At 51.0% G+C, this 22,159-nt stretch overlaps 1 protein-coding gene across 1 annotated transcript; it reads left to right on the top strand.

Moving 5' to 3' along the window:
• Positions 1–436: 436 nt before the first annotated feature.
• TMEM9B (TMEM9 domain family member B) lies at positions 437–18,856 on the top strand. Its single transcript, XM_040409487.1, has 5 exons — positions 437–598; positions 7,762–7,853; positions 8,835–8,943; positions 9,662–9,796; positions 17,949–18,856. The coding sequence occupies exons 1-5, from the start codon at positions 524–526 to the stop codon at positions 18,102–18,104; spliced, it is 567 nt and encodes a 188-aa protein (XP_040265421.1). The 5' UTR covers positions 437–523; the 3' UTR covers positions 18,105–18,856.
• Positions 18,857–22,159: the final 3,303 nt, after the last annotated feature.

Here is a 22,159-nt window from a genome sequence, read left to right as displayed (position 1 = left end):
AAACCACACCCACTTGTCAAAAGTACTGTAACAAACCTTCAGCTGTGTGTGCCGGAGAACAGGCTTTGAATAAACTGACAGCAAGCAGGGATGTTAAAAATAAGAAATTAAAAATAACCTTTCAATGTACAATCATCACCAGAGTCTCTTCCCACCGTGTGAGAACTACTCTCATCATCCACCCTTTCAGTTCCTCACCTGTTACAACCCAGCCATGAGGCGCACATAGCCCCATTGATCTCTCCAGAGCTGTATATATAGGATGGGAGCCCTCATATACTGGTGGCTGGGACTTGTAGTGCTTCGGAAGGCTATCGCTTCTAGTAATACCTCAGCCGGCCACCAGAGGGCAGACCTTCCCACCGCAGATCAATGGGGGAACGGAACTATTCTTCTTAATACCACTCACGCCGAGGAACGTTTATGCGGTGCGCACTTACTCGGAAGTCAGCCGGAAGTGGGCGTAGCTTGTTGTTGTGGAGTCAGGTGATCGCGGGATCGGTGCTGCCTGGTATTATTGAGGATGGCGGTAATCCCGGCATACACTGCGGCGGCGGTCCTGCTGCTGCTGGCGGCGGTGCAGAGCGCTGAGGGGAAGGTGAGAGAAGCCGTTGTGTGTGTGTACAGCGCCTGCATGCGGTCAGTGGAAACATACAACATGTCCATTCCATATAGAAGATCGATATTTCTAGGCACAGAGCTCTTCATCAGCACTGACACACTCTCATTAGCATGCGCACCCCTCCAGCCCGCCTCAGTCACCACTGACTCCTCCCCTGCATAGACCCGCCTCAGCGCTAACCCCTCCCCTGCATAGACCTGCCTCAGCGCTAACCCCTCCCCTGCATAGACTTGCCTTACTGCTAACTCCTCCCCTGCATAGACCCGCCTCAGCGCTAACCCCTCCCCTGCATAGACCTGCCTCAGCGCTAACCCCTCCCCTGCATAGACTTGCCTTACTGCTAACTCCTCCCCTGCATAGACCCGCCTCAGCGCTAACCCCTCCCCTGCATAGACCTGCCTCAGCGCTAACCCCTCCCCTGCATAGACTTGCCTTACTGCTAACTCCTCCCCTGCATAGACCCGCCTCAGCGCTAACCCCTCCCCTGCATAGACCCGCCTCAGCGCTAACCCCTTCCCTGCATAGACCCGCCTCAGCACTAACCCCTCCCCTGCATAGACCCGCCTCAGTGCTAACCCCTCCCCTGCATAGACCCGCCTCAGCGCTAACCCCTCCCCTGCATAGACCCGCCTCAGCGCTAACCCCTCCCCTGCATAGACTTGCCTCACTGCTAACTCCTCCCCTGCATAGACCTGCCTCACTGCTAACTCCTCCCCTGCATAGACTAGGGTTGCCACCTGTACGGGATTGACCCGGACAGTCCGGGTTTGTAATCCTGTGCCCGGGCACGGGATTCATTTCAAACTGCAGTGCAGACTGTCTGACTTGCTCGCTCACGGTCCTGACAGCTGGCGGCGAGTGAGCAGCGGCTGGCATTCCCGGACCGTCTCGAACCTGAAGAGGACGAGGCCGCCGGTCAGGATGGATTGGAAGCCGGAGAGCTGGGGGCTGCGGGTGGTCAGGAGCACGAAGACGCTGCTGACGGAGAGCAGCAAACCCTCGCCCCACAGCATGGCGGCCGCGCCGGGACTGAGCTGCTCTCACTCCTAGATCAGGCCGGATAACAATGAGACGAGCCGCGGGCCTGCGCTCCTCCCGTCCCCGGCTCTTCTGCTGCGCTCCTTTCCTATTACCTCCCCTCTCCCCCGGTCTCCATTACCGGGCCCAGGAAAGCTGCCAGATTCTCACACAACACTCTGCAGTCAGTGTGCCGGCCCCGAGTGACGGTTCCTGGGGGATGAGGGCCACTTTACTCTAACTGGGGTTCACTAATGGGGGCATTACTCTTACTGGGGGCATTATTAATTCTGGGGCACACTAATACGGCCATTACTCTTACCGGGGCACACTCATGGGGGCATTACTATTCCTGGGGGCGATAATATTCCTGGGGAGCCACAGTATAACAGTGACTTCACACCCCGTGTTAAGCCACACCCTCACAACTACACCCCCTTTGGGGTGTGGCTTAACTTGCCCAGTATTTTTTGTTGGGAAAGGTGGCAACCCTAGCATAGACCCACCTCACCGCTGATCCCTCCCCAGCATAGACCCACCTCACCGCTGATCCCTCCCCTGCATAGACCCACCTCACCGCTGATCCCTCCCCTGCATAGACCCACCTCACCGCTGATCCCTCCCCTGCATAGACCCACCTCACCGCTGATCCCTCCCCTGCATAGACCCACCTCACCGCTGATCCCTCCCCAGCATAGACCCACCTCACCGCTGATCCCTCCCCAGCATAGACCCACCTCACCGCTGATCCCTCCCCTGCATAGACCCACCTCACGCTTATCCCTCCCCTGCATAGACCCACCTCACCGCTGATCCCTCTCCTGCATAGACCCACCTCACCGCTGATCCCTCCCCTGCATAGACCCACCTCACCGCTGATCCCTCCCCTGCATAGACCCACCTCACGCTTATCCCTCCCCTGCATAGACCCACCTCACCGCTGATCCCTCCCCTGCATAGACCCACCTCACCGCTGATCCCTCTCCTGCATAGACCCACCTCACCGCTGATCCCTCCCCAGCATAGACCCGCCTCATGCTGATCTCTTCCCTTCGTAGACACTGCTCACCACTGATCCCTCCCCTGCATAGACCCACCTCACCACTGATCCCTCCCCTGCATAGACCCACCTCACCACTGATCCCTCCCCTGCATAGACCCACCTCACCACTGATCCCTCCCCTGCATAGACCCACCTCACCGCTGATCCCTCCCCTGCATAGACCCACCTCACCGCTGATCCCTCCCCTGCATAGACCCACCTCACCGCTGATCCCTCCCCTGCATAGACCCACCTCACCGCTGATCCCTCCCCTGCATAGACCCACCTCACCACTGATCCCTCCCCTGCATAGACCCACCTCACCGCTGATCCCTCCCCTGCATAGACCCACCTCATGCTTAGCTCTTCCCTTCGTAGATACTGCTCACCACTGATCCCTCCCCTGCATAGACCCACCTCACCACTGATCCCTCCCCTGCATAGACCCACCTCATGCTTAGCTCTTCCCTTCGTAGATACTGCTCACCACTGATCTCTCCCCTGCATAGACCCACCTCACCGCTGATCCCTCCCCTGCATAGACCCACCTCACCGCTGATCCCTCCCCTGCATAGACCCGCCTAATGCTGATCTCTTCCCTTCGTAGACACTGCTCACCGCTGATCCCTCCCCTGCATAGACCCACCTCACCGCTGATCCCTCCCCTGCATAGACCCACCTCACCGCTGATCCCTACCCTGCATAGACCCACCTCACCGCTGATCCCTCCCCTGCATAGACCCACCTCACGCTTATCCCTCCCCTGCATAGACCCACCTCACCGCTGATCCCTCCCCAGCATAGACCCGCCTCATGCTGATCTCTTCCCTTCGTAGACACTGCTCACCACTGATCCCTCCCCTGCATAGACCCACCTCACCACTGATCCCTCCCCTGCATAGACCCACCTCATGCTTAGCTCTTCCCTTCGTAGATACTGCTCACCACTGATCTCTCCCCTGCATAGACCCACCTCACCGCTGATCCCTCTCCTGCATAGACCCACCTCACCGCTGATCCCTCCCCTGCATAGACCCACCTCACGCTTATCCCTCCCCTGCATAGACCCACCTCACCGCTGATCCCTCCCCTGCATAGACCCACCTCACCGCTGATCCCTCTCCTGCATAGACCCACATCACCGCTGATCCCTCCCCTGCATAGACCCACCTCACCGCTGATCCCTCCCCAGCATAGACCCGCCTCATGCTGATCTCTTCCCTTCGTAGACACTGCTCACCACTGATCCCTCCCCTGCATAGACCCACCTCACCACTGATCCCTCCCCTGCATAGACCCACCTCACCACTGATCCCTCCCCTGCATAGACCCACCTCACCACTGATCCCTCCCCTGCATAGACCCACCTCACCGCTGATCCCTCCCCTGCATAGACCCACCTCACCGCTGATCCCTCCCATGCATAGACCCACCTCACCGCTGATCCCTCCCCTGCATAGACCCACCTCACCGCTGATCCCTCCCCTGCATAGACCCACCTCACCGCTTATCCCTCCCCTGCATAGACCCACCTCACCGCTGATCCCTCCCCAGCATAGACCCGCCTCATGCTGATCTCTTCCCTTCGTAGACACTGCTCACCACTGATCCCTCCACTGCATAGACCCACCTCACCACTGATCCCTCCACTGCATAGACCCACCTCACCACTGATCCCTCCCCTGCATAGACCCACCTCACCACTGATCCCTCCCCTGCATAGACCCACCTCACCGCTGATCCCTCCCCTGCATAGACCCACCTCACCGCTGATCCCTCCCCTGCATAGACCCGCCTAATGCTGATCTCTTCCCTTCGTAGACACTGCTCACCGCTGATCCCTCCCCTGCATAGACCCACCTCACCGCTGATCCCTCCCCTGCATAGACCCACCTCACCGCTGATCCCTACCCTGCATAGACCCACCTCACCGCTGATCCCTCCCCTGCATAGACCCACCTCACGCTTATCCCTCCCCTGCATAGACCCACCTCACCGCTGATCCCTCCCCAGCATAGACCCGCCTCATGCTGATCTCTTCCCTTCGTAGACACTGCTCACCACTGATCCCTCCCCTGCATAGACCCACCTCACCACTGATCCCTCCCCTGCATAGACCCACCTCATGCTTAGCTCTTCCCTTCGTAGATACTGCTCACCACTGATCTCTCCCCTGCATAGACCCACCTCACCGCTGATCCCTCCCCTGCATAGACCCACCTCACCGCTGATCCCTCCCCAGCATAGACCCGCCTCATGCTGAGCTCTTCCCTTCGTAGATACTGCTCACCACTGATCTCTCCTCTGCATAAACACAGATTAACACTAATCCCTCACCTCACCGCTGATACCTCCTCCTCATAGACCCGCCTCACCTCTAATTCTTCCATGTAGACCTGTATTACTACTGATCTCTCCCCTGCATAGACCCACCTCACCGCTGATCCCTCCCCAGCATAGACCCACCTCACCGCTGATCCCTCCCCAGCATAGACCCGCCTCATGCTGAGCTCTTCCCTTCGTAGACACTTCTCACCGCTGATCCCTCCCCTGCATAGACCCACCTCACCGCTGATCCCTCCCCTGCATAGACCCACCTCACCGCTGATCCCTCCCCTGCATAGACCCACCTCACCGCTGATCCCTCCCCAGCATAGACCCGCCTCATGCTGAGCTCTTCCCTTCGTAGATACTGCTCACCACTGATCTCTCCTCTGCATAAACACAGATTAACACTAATCCCTCACCTCACCGCTGATACCTCCTCCTCATACACCCGCCTCACCTCTAATTCTTCCATGTAGACCTGTATTACTACTGATCTCTCCCCTGCATAGACCCACCTCACCGCTGATCCCTCCCCAGCATAGACCCACCTCACCGCTGATCCCTCCCCAGCATAGACCCGCCTCATGCTGAGCTCTTCCCTTCGTAGATACTGCTCACCACTGATCTCTCCTCTGCATAAACACAGATTAACACTAATCCCTCACCTCACCGCTGATACCTCCTCCTCATAGACCCGCCTCACCTCTAATTCTTCCATGTAGACCTGTATTACTACTGATCTCTCCCCTGCATAGACCCGCCTCTCCACTGACAGCTTCCCTGCATAGACCCGCCTCACTACTGACACATGGATTGCCGCTGATCCTTCCTCCTCATAGATCTACCCCACCATTAACCCCTCCCCCACATAGATCTGTATCACCCTCCCCTGCATAAATATGGATTATCACTGTCTCCTCCTCTGCACAGACCAACCTCACCACTGATCCCTCCCGACATAGACCTGTATCACTGCTAACCCCTACACTGCATAAACACGGATCACCACTGATCCCTCCCCTGCATAGACCTGCCTCACTGCTGATCCCTCCTCTGCATAAACAGATCAGTGCTTATCCCTCCCCTGCATAGACCCGCCTCACTACTGACACATGGATTGCCGCTGATCCTTCCTCCTCATAGATCTACCCCACCATTAACCCCTCCCCCACATAGATCTGTATCACCCTCCTCTGCATAAATATGGATTATCACTGTCTCCTCCTCTGCACAGACCAACCTCACCACTGATCCCTCCCGACATAGACCTGTATCACTGCTAACCCCTACACTGCATAAACACGGATCACCACTGATCCCTCCCCTGCATAGACCTGCCTCACTGCTGATCCCTCCTCTGCATAAACAGATCAGTGCTTATCCCTCCCCTGCATAGACCTGCCTCACTGCTGATCCCTCCTGTGAATAAACAGATCAGTGCTGATCCCTACCCTGCATAGACCTACCTCACTGCTGATCCCTCCCCTGCATAAACAGATCAGTGCTAATCCTTCCCCTGCATAGACCTGCCTCACTGCAGAAGGCCTCAATGGTAAGGTGTGTCTTTTTGCTGATGACACAAAGATCTGTAACAGGGTTGATGTTCCTGGAGGGATACACCAGATGGAAAAGGACTTAGGAAAACTAGAGGAACGGTCAAAAATCTGGCAACTAAAATTTAATGTTGATAAGTGCAAGATAATGCACCTGGGGCGTAAAAAGCCAAGAGCAGAATATACAATCAGTGACACAGTCCTAACCTCAGTATCTGAGGAAAGGGATTTAGGGGTCATTATTTCAGAAGACTTAAAGGTAGGCAGACAGTGTCATAGAGCAGCAGGAGATGCTAGCAGAATGCTGGGTGTATAGGGAGAGGCATTACCAGTAGACATTGGGAGGCGCTCATGCCGCTCTACAGAGCACTAGTGAGACCTCATCTGGAGTATTGTGCTCAGTACTGGAGACCATATCTCCAGAAGGATACTGATACTTTGGAGAGAGTTCAGAGAAGAGCTACTAAACTGGTCCATGGATTGCAGGATAAAACTTACCAGGAAAGATTAAAGGACCTTAACATGTAGAGCTTGGAAGAAAGACGAGACAGAGGGGAGATGAGAGAAACTGCTAAATACATAAAGGGAATCAACAAGGTAAAAGAGGAGAGAAGATTTACAAGAAGAAAAACTGCTACAAGAGGACATAGGGTTAAATCAGAGGGGCAAAGGGTTAACAGTAATATCAGGAAGTATTAGTAGTGGATGCATGGAATAGCCTTCCTGCAGAAGTGGTAGCTGCACATACAGTGAAGGAGTGTAAGCATGCATGGGATAGGCATAAGGCCATCCTTCATATAAGATAGGGCCAGGGGCTATCCATAGTACTCAGTATATTGGGCAGACTGGATGGGCCACACGGTTCTTATCTGCCGACACATTCTATGATCCCTCCCCTGCATAGACCTGCTGATCCCTCCCCTGCATAGACCTGCCTCACTGCTGATCCCTCCCCTGCATAGACCTGCCTCACTGCTGATCCCTCCCCTGCATAGACCTGCCTCACTGCTGATCCCTCCCCTGCATAGACCTGCCTCACTGCTGATCCCTCCCCTGCATAGACCTGCCTCACTGCTGATCCCTCCCCTGCATAAACAGATCAGTGCTTATCCCTCCTCTGCATAGATCTGGATAAACGCATACCACTCCCCTGTATAGACCCGAATCATTTTAATGTAACGGTTTTCATTGATTTGCAGAATTCGGAGGATGTGCGCTGCAAATGTATCTGCCCCCCCTACAAAGACAAACCAGGGAACATATACAACAGGAACGTGACCCAGAAGGACTGGTCAGTGCCCGCCTTGTATACGGAACGCACAGACCGAGCATCTCCCGCGTCCACTCCACACAATGAAGAGATGTCAGCTTAAAGGGCAGTGATAGAATAAAGCCAGGGGTGGTCGACTGGGGGTCCCAGCGTAGGAAGGGTATTCTGTGTTTGCCTGAGATGGTAATATTGACTAGATCTCAGCTTACTGTCAGTGAATAGCTACATTCACACAGTCCTGCTCACGGTTTGTTACAGTGTGTCAGTGTAGATAAGAGCTCTGTGCTTGGGCCTTGATTTACCATGCCTTCACTCCAGAATTCTGGCTTCAAAAAGTCACAAAATTAGGCTTTTGGGACTTCTTGAGTTTGCTTGCGCAAAAATTTTGCAACTTTTTGCATTTTTACACCACTGCAGTTTTGAAATATGGGTGGGGAGATGGGCGTGGCTAGCTATGTTAACCAGAGGTACCCCAGAAGAGAAATAGGGGGACACGACCCTCCTTCACATGTGCAATCTCACGCCAGTAGGAAAACTGGAGCAGCTTTTCTAGACAGAAGTGTTACGTGTTTTAAGGATGAGACAGATTTATCAAACAGCGTGATAAATGTGATATAAAGTGCGACAACAAATCCCCCCTTGGAGCCAGCAAAGGAGAGAGATCTTTGTGCCTCACAGAGGATTGTCTGCACTGCTACATTGTAACAAACCCCAAGTTGTGTGCACTGGACTGAAGATTCTCATTCACTGAGAGAAACCTATGTATTAGGAATTGTGAGGGCTTTTCGTTGTACAGATTGGAGAAGGGTCTGTCTGACGTCCTGTCATATGGCGTATGCAGACAGTAGAGGGCGCCACTGATGGATATGTATAGGGAGGGTCTGAGAGGAGAGATGCAGGTAATGGGGGGAGCAGACTCGAGGGGCGCCACATATGCGGGACCTGCTGACGGTTCTGACATCCACGTGACCATTCTCCTGTCCTCTTTTCTTTCGGTTTCAGCGATTGCCTTCATGTGGTGAGCCCCATGCCGGTTCCCGGAGCGGATGTTGAAGCGTATTGTCTGCGCTGTGAATGTAAATACGAGGAGAGGAGCTCTGTCACCATAAAGGTGAGGCCCGGCTGTAAGGACGGAGGTCTTTCTAATGTAAGGTGACGTCTCAGAAACATGGAGGTTTCATACTGCGGGAGAGCCATCAGTGATGGAGGTAATCCCCTGCCTCCCCTCTCTGACCCTTCATGGACTCCAGAAGCCCCCTGAGGTGTCCCGCTGCTCGGTGTGGCCTCCATACATCCCACAGATGACAATCAGACATCACTGCTATGAAGGGTACTTGTCTGCACTGTGGTCAGGTCATTGTATCTTGAGAGACCACTGGAGATGATGAGCTATCCTCAGGATCGGTGGGGGTACGACACCCGGTACCCCCAGTGAGAAGGCAGCAGCGCTCCTGTGAGTGCGGTGGCCTTCTCGCAGCTCACCAAGCACAGCGCCGCACATTGTATAGTGTCCGCACTTGCTATCGCGCTTAGCCCCGTTGAAGTGAATGAGGCTGAGTGCGATACCAAGTACGGCCACTATACAATGTATGGCGCTGTGCTTGGTGAGCAAGGAGAAGGCCCCGGCGTTCACAGGCGCGCTGCTGCCTACTCAAACAGTGGATCACTGGGGGTACCGGGTGTCGTACCCCCACCGATCACTTACTGATGACCTTTCCTGAGGATAAACCCCTTTCATCTGCTCTTCCAGGGATAGTTAACCAGATTTTGGGGGAAGTTTGTTCCTATCATTGGCTCCTTGCACATAGTTGCTGTTCGTATCTCTGCAGGTGACGATCATCATTTACTTGTCCATCCTGGGCCTCCTCCTGCTCTACATGCTGTACCTGACCCTGGTGGAGCCCATGCTGAAGAGACGCCTCTTTGGTCACTCTCAGCTCATACAAAGTGAAGATGATGTCGGGGTGAGTCTGGACACGGGGGTGCTCCTCCACGTAGTGTATACCGTACAGTACGGTGCATCCACCTCCGGTATAAATCAGTATTATAGGACAGAGGGGCCTGAGCTCACAGCAGGAGGATCTGTACTGTATAGTCGTATCCCATCTACACTGTATATACCGTACAGTACGGTGCATCCACCTCCGGTATAAATCAGTATTATAGGACAGAGGGGCCTGAGCTCACAGCAGGGGATCTGTACTGTATAGTAGTATCTCACCTACACTGTATATACCGTACAGTACGGTGCATCCACCTCCGGTATAAATCAGTATTATAGGACAGAGGGGCCTGAGCTCACAGCAGGGGATCTGTACTGTATAGTAGTATCCCATCTACACTGTATATACCGTACAGTACGGTGCATCCACCTCCGGTATAAATCAGTATTATAGGACAGAGGGGCCTGAGCTCACAGCAGGGGGATCTGTACTGTATAGTAGTATCTCACCTACACTGTATATACCGTACAGTACGGTGCATCCACCTCCGGTATAAATCAGTATTATAGGACAGAGGGGCCTGAGCTCACAGCAGGGGGATCTGTACTGTATAGTAGTATCTCACCTACACTGTATATACCGTACAGTACGGTGCATCCACCTCCGGTATAAATCAGTATTATAGGACAGAGGGGCCTGAGCTCACAGCAGGAGGATCTGTACTGTATAGTAGTATCCCATCTACACTGTATATACCGTACAGTACGGTGCATCCACCTCCGGTATAAATCAGTATTATAGGACAGAGGGGCCTGAGCTCACAGCAAGAGGATCTGTACTGTATAGTAGTATCCCATCTACACTGTATATACCGTACAGTACGGTGCATCCACCTCCGGTATAAATCAGTATTATAGGACAGAGGGGCCTGAGCTCACAGCAGGGGGATCTGTACTGTATAGTAGTATCCCATCTACACTGTATATACCGTACAGTACGGTGCATCCACCTCCAGTATAAATCAGTATTATAGGACAGAGGGGCCTGAGCTCACAGCAGGGGATCTGTACTGTATAGTCGTATCCCATCTACACTGTATATACCGTACAGTACGGGGCATCCACCTCCGGTATAAATCAATATTATAGGACAGAGGGACCTGAGCTCACAGCAGGGGATCTGTACTGTATAGTCGTATCCCATCTACACTGTGTATACCGTACAGTACGGTGCATCCACCTCCAGTATAAATCAGTATTATAGGACAGAGGGGCCTGAGCTCACAGCAGGGGGATCTGTACTGTATAGTAGTATCCCATCTACACTGTATATACCGTACAGTACTGTGCATCCACCTCCGGTATAAATCAGTATTATAGGAGAGAGGGGCCTGAGCTCACAGCAGGGGGATCTGTACTGTATAGTAGTATCCCATCTACACTGTATATACCGTACAGTACGGTGCATCCACCTCCGGTATAAATCAGTATTATAGTAGAGAGGGGCCTGAGCTCACAGCAGGGGGATCTGTACTGTATAGTAGTATCCCATCTACACTGTATATACCGTACAGTACGGTGCATCCACCTCCGGTATAAATCAGTATTATAGGACAGAGGGGCCTGAGCTCACAGCAGGGGGATCTGTACTGTATAGTAGTATCCCATCTACACTGTATATACCGTACAGTACGGGGCATCCACCTCCGGTATAAATCAGTATTATAGTAGAGAGGGGCCTGAGCTCACAGCAGGAGGATCTGTACTGTATAGTAGTATCCCATCTACACTGTATATACCGTACAGTACGGTGCATCCACCTCCGGTATAAATCAGTATTATAGTAGAGAGGGGCCTGAGCTCACAGCAGGGGGATCTGTACTGTATAGTAGTATCCCATCTACACTGTATATACCGTGCAGTACGGTGCATCCACCTCCGGTATAAATCAGTATTATAGGACAGAGGGGCCTGAGCTCACAGCAGGGGGATCTGTACTGTATAGTAGTATCCCATCTACACTGTATATACCGTACAGTACGGGGCATCCACCTCCGGTATAAATCAGTATTATAGGAGAGAGGGGCCTGAGCTCACAGCAGGGGGATCTGTACTGTATAGTCGTATCCCATCTACACTGTATATACCGTACAGTACGGTGCATCCACCTCCGGTATAAATCAGTATTATAGGACAGAGGGGCCTGAGCTCACAGCAGGAGGATCTGTACTGTATAGTAGTATCCCATCTACACTGTATATACCGTACAGTACGGGGCATCCACCTCCGGTATAAATCAGTATTATAGGACAGAGGGGCCTGAGCTCACAGCAGGGGGATCTGTACTGTATAGTAGTATCTCACCTACACTGTATATACCGTACAGTACGGTGCATCCACCTCCGGTATAAATCAGTATTATAGGAGAGAGGGGCCTGAGCTCACAGCAGGGGGATCTGTACTGTATAGTAGTATCCCATCTACACTGTATATGCCGTACAGTACGGGGCATCCACCTCCGGTATAAATCAGTATTATAGTAGAGAGGGGCCTGAGCTCACAGCAGGGGGATCTGTACTGTATAGTAGTATCCCATCTACACTGTATATACCGTACAGTACGGGGCATCCACCTCCGGTATAAATCAGTATTATAGTAGAGAGGGGCCTGAGCTCACAGCAGGAGGATCTGTACTGTATAGTAGTATCCCATCTACACTGTATATACCGTACAGTACGGTGCATCCACCTCCGGTATAAATCAGTATTATAGTAGAGAGGGGCCTGAGCTCACAGCAGGGGGATCTGTACTGTATAGTAGTATCCCATCTACACTGTATATACCGTGCAGTACGGTGCATCCACCTCCGGTATAAATCAGTATTATAGGACAGAGGGGCCTGAGCTCACAGCAGGGGGATCTGTACTGTATAGTAGTATCCCATCTACACTGTATATACCGTACAGTACGGGGCATCCACCTCCGGTATAAATCAGTATTATAGGAGAGAGGGGCCTGAGCTCACAGCAGGGGGATCTGTACTGTATAGTCGTATCCCATCTACACTGTATATACCGTACAGTACGGTGCATCCACCTCCGGTATAAATCAGTATTATAGGACAGAGGGGCCTGAGCTCACAGCAGGAGGATCTGTACTGTATAGTAGTATCCCATCTACACTGTATATACCGTACAGTACGGGGCATCCACCTCCGGTATAAATCAGTATTATAGGACAGAGGGGCCTGAGCTCACAGCAGGGGGATCTGTACTGTATAGTAGTATCTCACCTACACTGTATATACCGTACAGTACGGTGCATCCACCTCCGGTATAAATCAGTATTATAGGAGAGAGGGGCCTGAGCTCACAGCAGGGGGATCTGTACTGTATAGTAGTATCCCATCTACACTGTATATGCCGTACAGTACGGGGCATCCACCTCCGGTATAAATCAGTATTATAGTAGAGAGGGGCCTGAGCTCACAGCAGGAGGATCTGTACTGTATAGTCGTATCCCATCTACACTGTATATACCGTACAGTACGGTGCATCCACCTCCGGTATAAATCAGTATTATAGGACAGAGGGGCCTGAGCTCACAGCAGGGGGATCTGTACTGTATAGTCGTATCCCACCTACACTGTATATACCGTACAGTACGGTGCATCCACCTCCGGTATAAATCAGTATTATAGGACAGAGGGGCCTGAGCTCACAGCAGGGGATCTGTACTGTATAGTCGTATCCCATCTACACTGCATATACCGTACAGTACGGGGCATCCACCTCCGGTATAAATCAGTATTATAGGAGAGAGGGGCCTGAGCTCACAGCAAGGGATCTGTACTGTATAGTAGTATCTCACCTACACTGTATATACCGTACAGTACGGTGCATCCACCTCCGGTATAAATCAGTATTATAGGACAGAGGGGCCTGAGCTCACAGCAGGGGGATCTGTACTGTATAGTAGTATCTCATCTACACTGTATATACCGTACAGTACGGTGCATCCACCTCCGGTATAAATCAGTATTATAGGACAGAGGGGCCTGAGCTCACAGCAGGAGGATCTGTACTGTATAGTCGTATCTCACCTACACTGTGTATACCGTACAGTACGGTGCATCCACCTCCGGTATAAATCAGTATTATAGGACAGAGGGGCCTGAGCTCACAGCAGGGGGATCTGTACTGTATAGTAGTATCCCATCTACACTGTATATACCGTACAGTACGGTGCATCCACCTCCGGTATAAATCAGTATTATAGGACAGAGGGGCCTGAGCTCACAGCAGGAGGATCTGTACTGTATAGTAGTATCCCATCTACACTGTATATACCGTACAGTACGGTGCATCCACCTCCGGTATAAATCAGTATTATAGGACAGAGGGGTCTGAGCTCACAGCAGGGGGATCTGTACTGTATAGTAGTATCCCATCTACACTGTGTATACCGTACGGTGCATCCACCTCCGGTATAAATCAGTATTATAGGAGAGAGGGGCCTGAGCTCACCGCAGGGGGATCTGTACTGTATAGTCGTATCCCATCTACACTGTATATACCGTACAGTACGGTGCATCCACCTCCGGTATAAATCAGTATTATAGGAGAGAGGGGCCTGAGCTCACAGCAGGGGGATCTGTACTGTATAGTAGTATCTCACCTACACTGTATATACCGTACAGTACGGTGCATCCACCTCCGGTATAAATCAGTATTATAGGAGAGAGGGGCCTGAGCTCACAGCAGGATGATCTGTACTGTATAGTCGTATCCCATCTACACTGTATATACCGTACAGTACGGTGCATCCACCTCCGGTATAAATCAGTATTATAGGACAGAGGGGCCTGAGCTCACAGCAGGGGATCTGTACTGTATAGTCGTATCCCATCTACACTGCATATACCGTACAGTACGGGGCATCCACCTCCGGTATAAATCAGTATTATAGGACAGAGGGGCCTGAGCTCACAGCAGGGGATCTGTACTGTATAGTCGTATCCCATCTACACTGTATATACCGTACAGTACGGTGCATCCACCTCCGGTATAAATCAGTATTATAGGAGAGAGGGGCCTGAGCTCACAGCAGGAGGATCTGTACTGTATAGTAGTATCCCATCTACACTGTATATACCGTACAGTACGGGGCATCCACCTCCGGTATAAATCAGTATTATAGGACAGAGGGGCCTGAGCTCACAGCAGGGGGATCTGTACTGTATAGTAGTATCCCATCTACACTGTATATACCGTACAGTACGGTGCATCCACCTCCGGTATAAATCAGTATTATAGGACAGAGGGGCCTGAGCTCACAGCAGGGGGATCTGTACTGTATAGTAGTATCCCATCTACACTGTATATACCGTACAGTACGGTGCATCCACCTCCGGTATAAATCAGTATTATAGGACAGAGGGGCCTGAGCTCACAGCAGGAGGATCTGTACTGTATAGTCGTATCCCACCTACACTGTATATACCGTACAGTACGGGGCATCCACCTCCGGTATAAATCAGTATTATAGGACAGAGGGGCCTGAGCTCACAGCAGGGGGATCTGTACTGTATAGTAGTATCCCATCTACACTGTATATACCGTACAGTACGGTGCATCCACCTCCGGTATAAATCAGTATTATAGGAGAGAGGGGCCTGAGCTCACAGCAGGGGATCTGTACTGTATAGTAGTATCCCATCTACACTGTATATACCGTACAGTACGGTGCATCCACCTCCGGTATAAATCAGTATTATAGGAGAGAGGGGCCTGAGCTCACAGCAGGGGATCTGTACTGTATAGTCGTATCCCATCTACACTGTATATACCGTACAGTACGGTGCATCCACCTCCGGTATAAATCAGTATTATAGGACAGAGGGGCCTGAGCTCACAGCAGGGGGATCTGTACTGTATAGTAGTATCCCATCTACACTGTATATACTGTACAGTACGGGGCATCCACCTCCGGTATAAATCAGTATTATAGGACAGAGGGGCCTGAGCTCACAGCAGGGGGATCTGTACTGTATAGTAGTATCCCATCTACACTGTATATACCGTACAGTACGGTGCATCCACCTCCGGTATAAATCAGTATTATAGGACAGAGGGGCCTGAGCTCACAGCAGGGGATCTGTACTGTATAGTCGTATCCCATCTACACTGCATATACCGTACAGTACGGTGCATCCACCTCCGGTATAAATCAGTATTATAGGACAGAGGGGCCTGAGCTCACAGCAGGGGGATCTGTACTGTATAGTAGTATCCCATCTACACTGTATATACTGTACAGTACGGGGCATCCACCTCCGGTATAAATCAGTATTATAGGACAGAGGGGCCTGAGCTCACAGCAGGGGGATCTGTACTGTATAGTAGTATCCCATCTACACTGTATATACCGTACAGTACGGTGCATCCACCTCCGGTATAAATCAGTATTATAGGACAGAGGGGCCTGAGCTCACAGCAGGGGATCTGTACTGTATAGTCGTATCCCATCTACACTGCATATACCGTACAGTACGGTGCATCCACCTCCGGTATAAATCAGTATTATAGGAGAGAGGGGCCTGAGCTCACAGCAGGGGATCTGTACTGTATAGTAGTATCCCATCTACACTGTATATACCGTACAGTACGGTGCATCCACCTCCGGTATAAATCAGTATTATAGGACAGAGGGGCCTGAGCTCACAGCAGGGGATCTGTACTGTATAGTAGTATCCCATCTACACTGTATATACCGTACAGTACGGGGCATCCACCTCCGGTATAAATCAGTATTATAGGACAGAGGGGCCTGAGCTCACAGCAGGGGGTCTGTGCCACTTATTTCAGTGTGCTTATAATATGCCAATCCCAAGATTTAGCTGTTCTAAAGGCCTCTAACCGATATAAATAGTCAGCCATTAGTGTAATCTCACTACAGCCTGCAGTATAAAGAATGGAGGTTTTCCTCTCTGTTCATGTCTAAAGCTAAATTCAGAATGCTGCTAGTTTCCTGAAGCCAGAGCAGTGCATTTTGCGTCTGTAAAATATTCAACTTTAATGCCCAGATTTAGGGCTCATGCACACGAACGTATTGTGTTTCCGTGTCCTTTTGTGGAGACCGTATGCGGAGACAATCATTTCAATGGGTCAGCCAAAAAAACGGAAGGTACTCCACGTGCAGTCCGTTTCCGTATGTCCGTTCCGCAAAAAATATAACATGTCTTAACATTGTCTGCATTGCGGACAAGGATAGTACTGTTCTATTAGGGGCCAGCTGTTCCTTTCCGCAAAAATTCGGAATGCACACGGATGTCATTTTTATTTATTTTTTTGTGAACCGCAAAATACATACTGTCGTGTGCACGAGCCCTTAAACTAGAATGTATCTGAAGCTTGATCGCCTGTCATGTCTCAGTTGGCAGACACCGACTATTTTGGAGGCTGAGGCGATAAATCGCCATTATACACAAGTTCCCCAAACAATGGCGCCTGTTTACAAAGCAGAGGCGAGGTGTGATGATAATACCGCGTTCATGCCACGCCGTGTTCTGGCTCCAGATCGGGCATTAAGTGGTAACCTGATCCATCAGCTGCCGGGTGTTGCATAAACATGCAGTGTGACAATGGTCTCATCGCATAATATGTAAGAAAGGCAACAGCAAAGAGAAGTGTGGGGGCTCCTAGTGCAGGGTCCACAAGTCGGGTGACAATGGTCATGACCCCTGGTTTTCCTGCCCCCGGGCAGAGTGTCGCCTGACAGGTGTGCGGGGGAGGGGGCACACAGCGTACCTATTAATTCCACCTTCTCATGATGTTAATCCCACACCACGGTCGAGACGCTTGTGTGAATTTCATTCTTACAGATCCAGTGCACACAGTATGTCCTGTAGGTGGAGGTCTAGGAGAAGATCTATGCTAAAGGGTTGCAGCTCTGGATGTGACTGCAGTATTGAATGTGAGTGAGTAGATTGAAAGAGCCAGCGTCCAGTCTTCTGTGAAAGAAGCTTAATCATCCTACTTACACCCATTCACTGACAGTAAGCAGAGGTCTTACACAAAGTCTACTAGGTGCAGATCGGAAAGGTGGGGCTCCAGATTTTCCCGGGCAGTTGCGGTACATTATTGGCTGAATAATTGTCTGTTTCTCCCTTTCAGGATCACCAACCTTTTGCCAACGCCCATGATGTGCTGGCCCGCTCCAGGAGCCGCGCCAATGTGCTGAACAAGGTGGAATACGCTCAGCAGCGCTGGAAACTACAAGTGCAGGAACAGCGCAAGTCCGTCTTCGACCGCCATGTTGTATTGAGCTAATCAGAGGGAGGCGACACCGCAGTTCAGATTCCTGCACAATACCGTACCTGCAGGATTCACATGCCTCCCCCCACCCCTCAATGTGCAGGAGCCCCTGTAATGTGCTGATTTTTGAGTATTGACCACGTCCTAGTAATACAGCGGTTAATGCCAGCACCGCGGACGCAGTTACTTCTTCATATTCCTGCATCAGTCCCGCTGCCTGCACACTGATTACTGGACAGTATCGGACGCTCCATTCCTTTCATTCTGCCGCAGGATCCCCCCGTTATTCACACCGTAGGATCGTATCGTTACACTGCAACACACGGATGTTGGAAAGGATTAGGGCTCATGCACACGGTCGTATTTTCTGTCCACATCCGATCCGTGATTTTTTTTGCAGATCAGATGCGGATCTATTCATTTCAGTGGGGTCGCAAAAGATGTGGACAGCACACCGCAAAACATTTACAGCCATGTGCATGAGCCCGCCACACCAGCCAGTATTCAGTCATTCTGCACGACCCCTGATTGTATAATGAAACCTTCTGCAACTTTGTAATACAATTTGTGTTCAATTCCTTAACAGTTAAGATCTCTGCTTGCATTTGGCATACAGGGAACATTTTGTTTTCATTTTAGACTGATGTCTATGGCCGCCTTAAGTTGATCAAAATGGACAATTTCAACCTAAACGAACATTCGTCAGTGGAAATTTAACAAGGAATGATCGTTTTAGCCGACAGATTTTGTCTTGCAGTCGGATGGAAGATCTTCCCTCCGTCGCCCGGTTAAACAGCTGTGTCTGCGTAGTGGTCGGCTCTAGAGTGAAAACCAGTCACAAAATAATACTTATCACAGCAGTTTTTTCTAATGGGCCGAGAATCCAAAAGATAACCGCTAACAAGCCTTCATCAGAACGCCCGGTGCACATGTACCGCTGATTACCCCGTTAACGAGCGGAGCGCTTCTTCATCGGTTAATTGGATAGTTTGAGCGCACACAAAAATAATCAGATTGTCCTGTGTAAATGTGATCGGCTGCCGGCAAACAATGGTTCTGTATGAGGACGAGCGATGGCATTAGAGATCACTGCTCCCTATACTGTGGAGGAGATTGCTGCATGTAATTGTGTCTCCTCCACTGACGAGCAGTTGACTGTCAGGAAGGAACGCTTCTGTATGGGGACAAGCGGTGGCATTAGTGATCACTGCTCCCTATACTGTGGAGGAGATTTCTGCATGTAAATGTGTCTCCTCCACTGACGAGGAGCAGACTGTCTGGAAGGAACACGTCTGTATGAGGACGAGTGATCACTGCTCCCTATACTGTGGAGGAGATTTCTGCATGTAAATGTGTCTCCTCCACTGACAAGCAGCAGACTGTCCAGAAGGAACGCTTCTGTATGAGGATGAGTGATGGCATTAGTGATCACTACTCCCCGTACTGTGGAGAAGATCGCTGCATATAAGGCTAGGTCTACACGACGACATTTGTCGCGCGACAATTTATATAATGGCAGTCTATGGTGTCGCACTGCAACATACTGCGACGCAACAGTCGCAGAAAATCCATCGAGATGGATTTTTCTGCGACTGTTGTGTCGCAGTCGCAGCATGTTGCAGTGCGACACCATAGACTGCCATTATACAAATTGTCGCGCGACATTGGTGCAACAAAGTGTCGCGCGACAAATGTTGCGCCCTATTTGTCGCGCAATGTCGTCGTGTAGACCTAGCCTAAATGTGTCTCCTCCACTGGCAAGCAGCAGACTGTCCGGAAGGAAGGCATTTAGTTTTTTTTGGTCTGAGCATCCGGCATTTTGAATGCCGGATCCGGCACTAATACATTCCTATGGAAAAAAATGCCGGATCCGGCATTCAGGCAAGTCTTCAGTTTTTTTTTTTTGCCGGAGATAAAACAGTAGCATGCTATGGTTTTATCTTATGCCTGATCAGTCAAAATGACTGAACTGAAGACGTCCTGAACGGATTACTCTCCATTCAGAATGCATGGGGATAATCCTGATCAGTTCTTTTTTGGCATTTAGGCCTCTTTCACACTTGCGTTGTCCGGATCCGGCGTGTACTCCACTTGCCGGAATTACACGCCGGATCCGGAAAAACGCAAGTGTACTGAAAGCATTTGAAGACGGAACCGTCTTCCAAATGCGTTCAGTGTTACTATGGCACCCAGGACGCTATTAAAGTCCTGGTTGCCATAGTAGGAGCGGGGGAGCAGTATACTTACAGTCCGTGCGGCTCCCGGGGCGCTCCAGAGTGACGTCAGAGCGCCCCATGCGCATGGATGACGTGATCCATGTGATCACATGATCCATGCGCTTGGGGCGCCCTGACGTCACTCTGGAGCGCCCGGGGAGCCGCACGGACGGTAAGTATACTGCTCCCCCGCTCCCCGCTACACTTTACCATGGCTGCCAGGACTTTAGCGTCCTGGCAGCCATGGTAATCATTCAGAAAAAGCTAAATGTCGGCTCCGGCAATGCGCCGAAACGACGTTTAGCTTAAGGCCGGATCCGGATCAATGCCTTTCAATGGGCATTAATTCCGGATCCGGCCTTGCGGCAAGTGTTCCGGATTTTTGGCCGGAGCAAAAAGCGCAGCATGCTGCGGTATTTTCTCCGGCCAAAAAAACGTTCCGGTCCGGAACTGAAGACGTCCTGATGCATCCTGAACGGATTTCTCTCCATTCAGAATGCATTAGGATAAAACTGATCAGGATTCTTCCGGCATAGAGCCCCGACGACGGAACTCTATGCCGGAAGACAAGAACGCAAGTGTGAAAGAGCCCTAAGCCCTTTTGATGGAACTCAGTGCCGGAAAAGAAAACCGGTAGTGTGAAAGTTCCCTTACCTTCTCTTCTGGACTACAGGCTGATTGTGCTTACCTACACTGATACATTGTAACACACCCTCAGTATGAAAATGGTGAGATAGAAAGAACTTTTCAGTATATTGACGTGGGACTGGATCCCGGCCTTTAATACGGTGGCGTATAGTTCTTTAACTGGAGTGATGTCAGTGACGAGGGGCTGGACTGGAACTCACTGTCCTCGCTGCTGTGTAATATGGTCACAGGGCCCAGAAATCTGCAGAATTTTCCCAGGGTCCTGTGGACTGAGAAACCACATCACAGTTACTCCCCAAAACAGTCTACAACTTGTCCAAAGCTGTCTGAGGATGGCGCCCCCCACCATCTTCTTCCAAAGCTCCTGCATGCGGCCATTATGATTCTTAGCTTTATCAGGACAAGTATCCACTGGAAAGCATTCGGATTGATACAAAGTATCTGCATGTAACATGGGATACCATACCAAGCTGACCTACAACTCTCAGCATGCGCTGGCAGTCAGATAGTTGTGTCACAGGAGTTCTTATGATGGGGGTGACCTCCGCCCGTCTCCATTTTGTATGTTGAGAATAAACACTGTCCGTGCTTCCCGATTTCTGCGTTTAGTGACGTCACTGAATGAATGGCTGCTTGAACTGCAGATGTTAAAGGAGTTGTCCAGGGTCAGAAAAACATGGCTGCTTTTCTTCCAAAATAGCACCACCCCTGTCCATGGAGTCAGTGCGGCAGAGCACAAACACAACCTGTGGACAAGGGTGGAAGAAAACTAGTCGTCATGTACAAACTTGGACAACCCCTTTAAGACACTGGAGAAAAGTGAACACGCCACTGGATTCGTAGAACGCAGTGGGAGAAGCATTCCCTTACGTCCTAACCAGCAGCACAAGTGGGGGGGAGTTCTCCCCTGTGAAACCGGTAGGACAGGTGGAATTTTTATTGATTAAAATTGCTACCAAGACAATTAAACAATTAACCCATCCCCTATAAAGGTACGCCCGCCCCTAAACCAGTGCTTTTTCTTTATCTGTCCTGTGGACTAAGGACAGGTTCAGGCGCTGCCTGTTACCTTTTTGATTAGTTTGCTGCCAAGTTCTTGTGGCCGTTTTTTTCCTAGGTTCTGCTGGGTTGCAGCCTCTGCCGCAGTTAGATGATAGGGGTCTGTTGGCACCTCTATATCCCGGCGATATCCCCCTGCAGGAGCCC

The sequence above is a fragment of the Bufo bufo genome, chromosome 10 (genome assembly GCF_905171765.1).
Source record: "Bufo bufo chromosome 10, aBufBuf1.1, whole genome shotgun sequence".
NCBI lineage: Eukaryota > Metazoa > Chordata > Amphibia > Anura > Bufonidae > Bufo > Bufo bufo.
The sequence above is the reverse complement of the archived record's forward strand: the minus strand, read 5'-3'. Positions and strand labels throughout refer to the sequence as shown.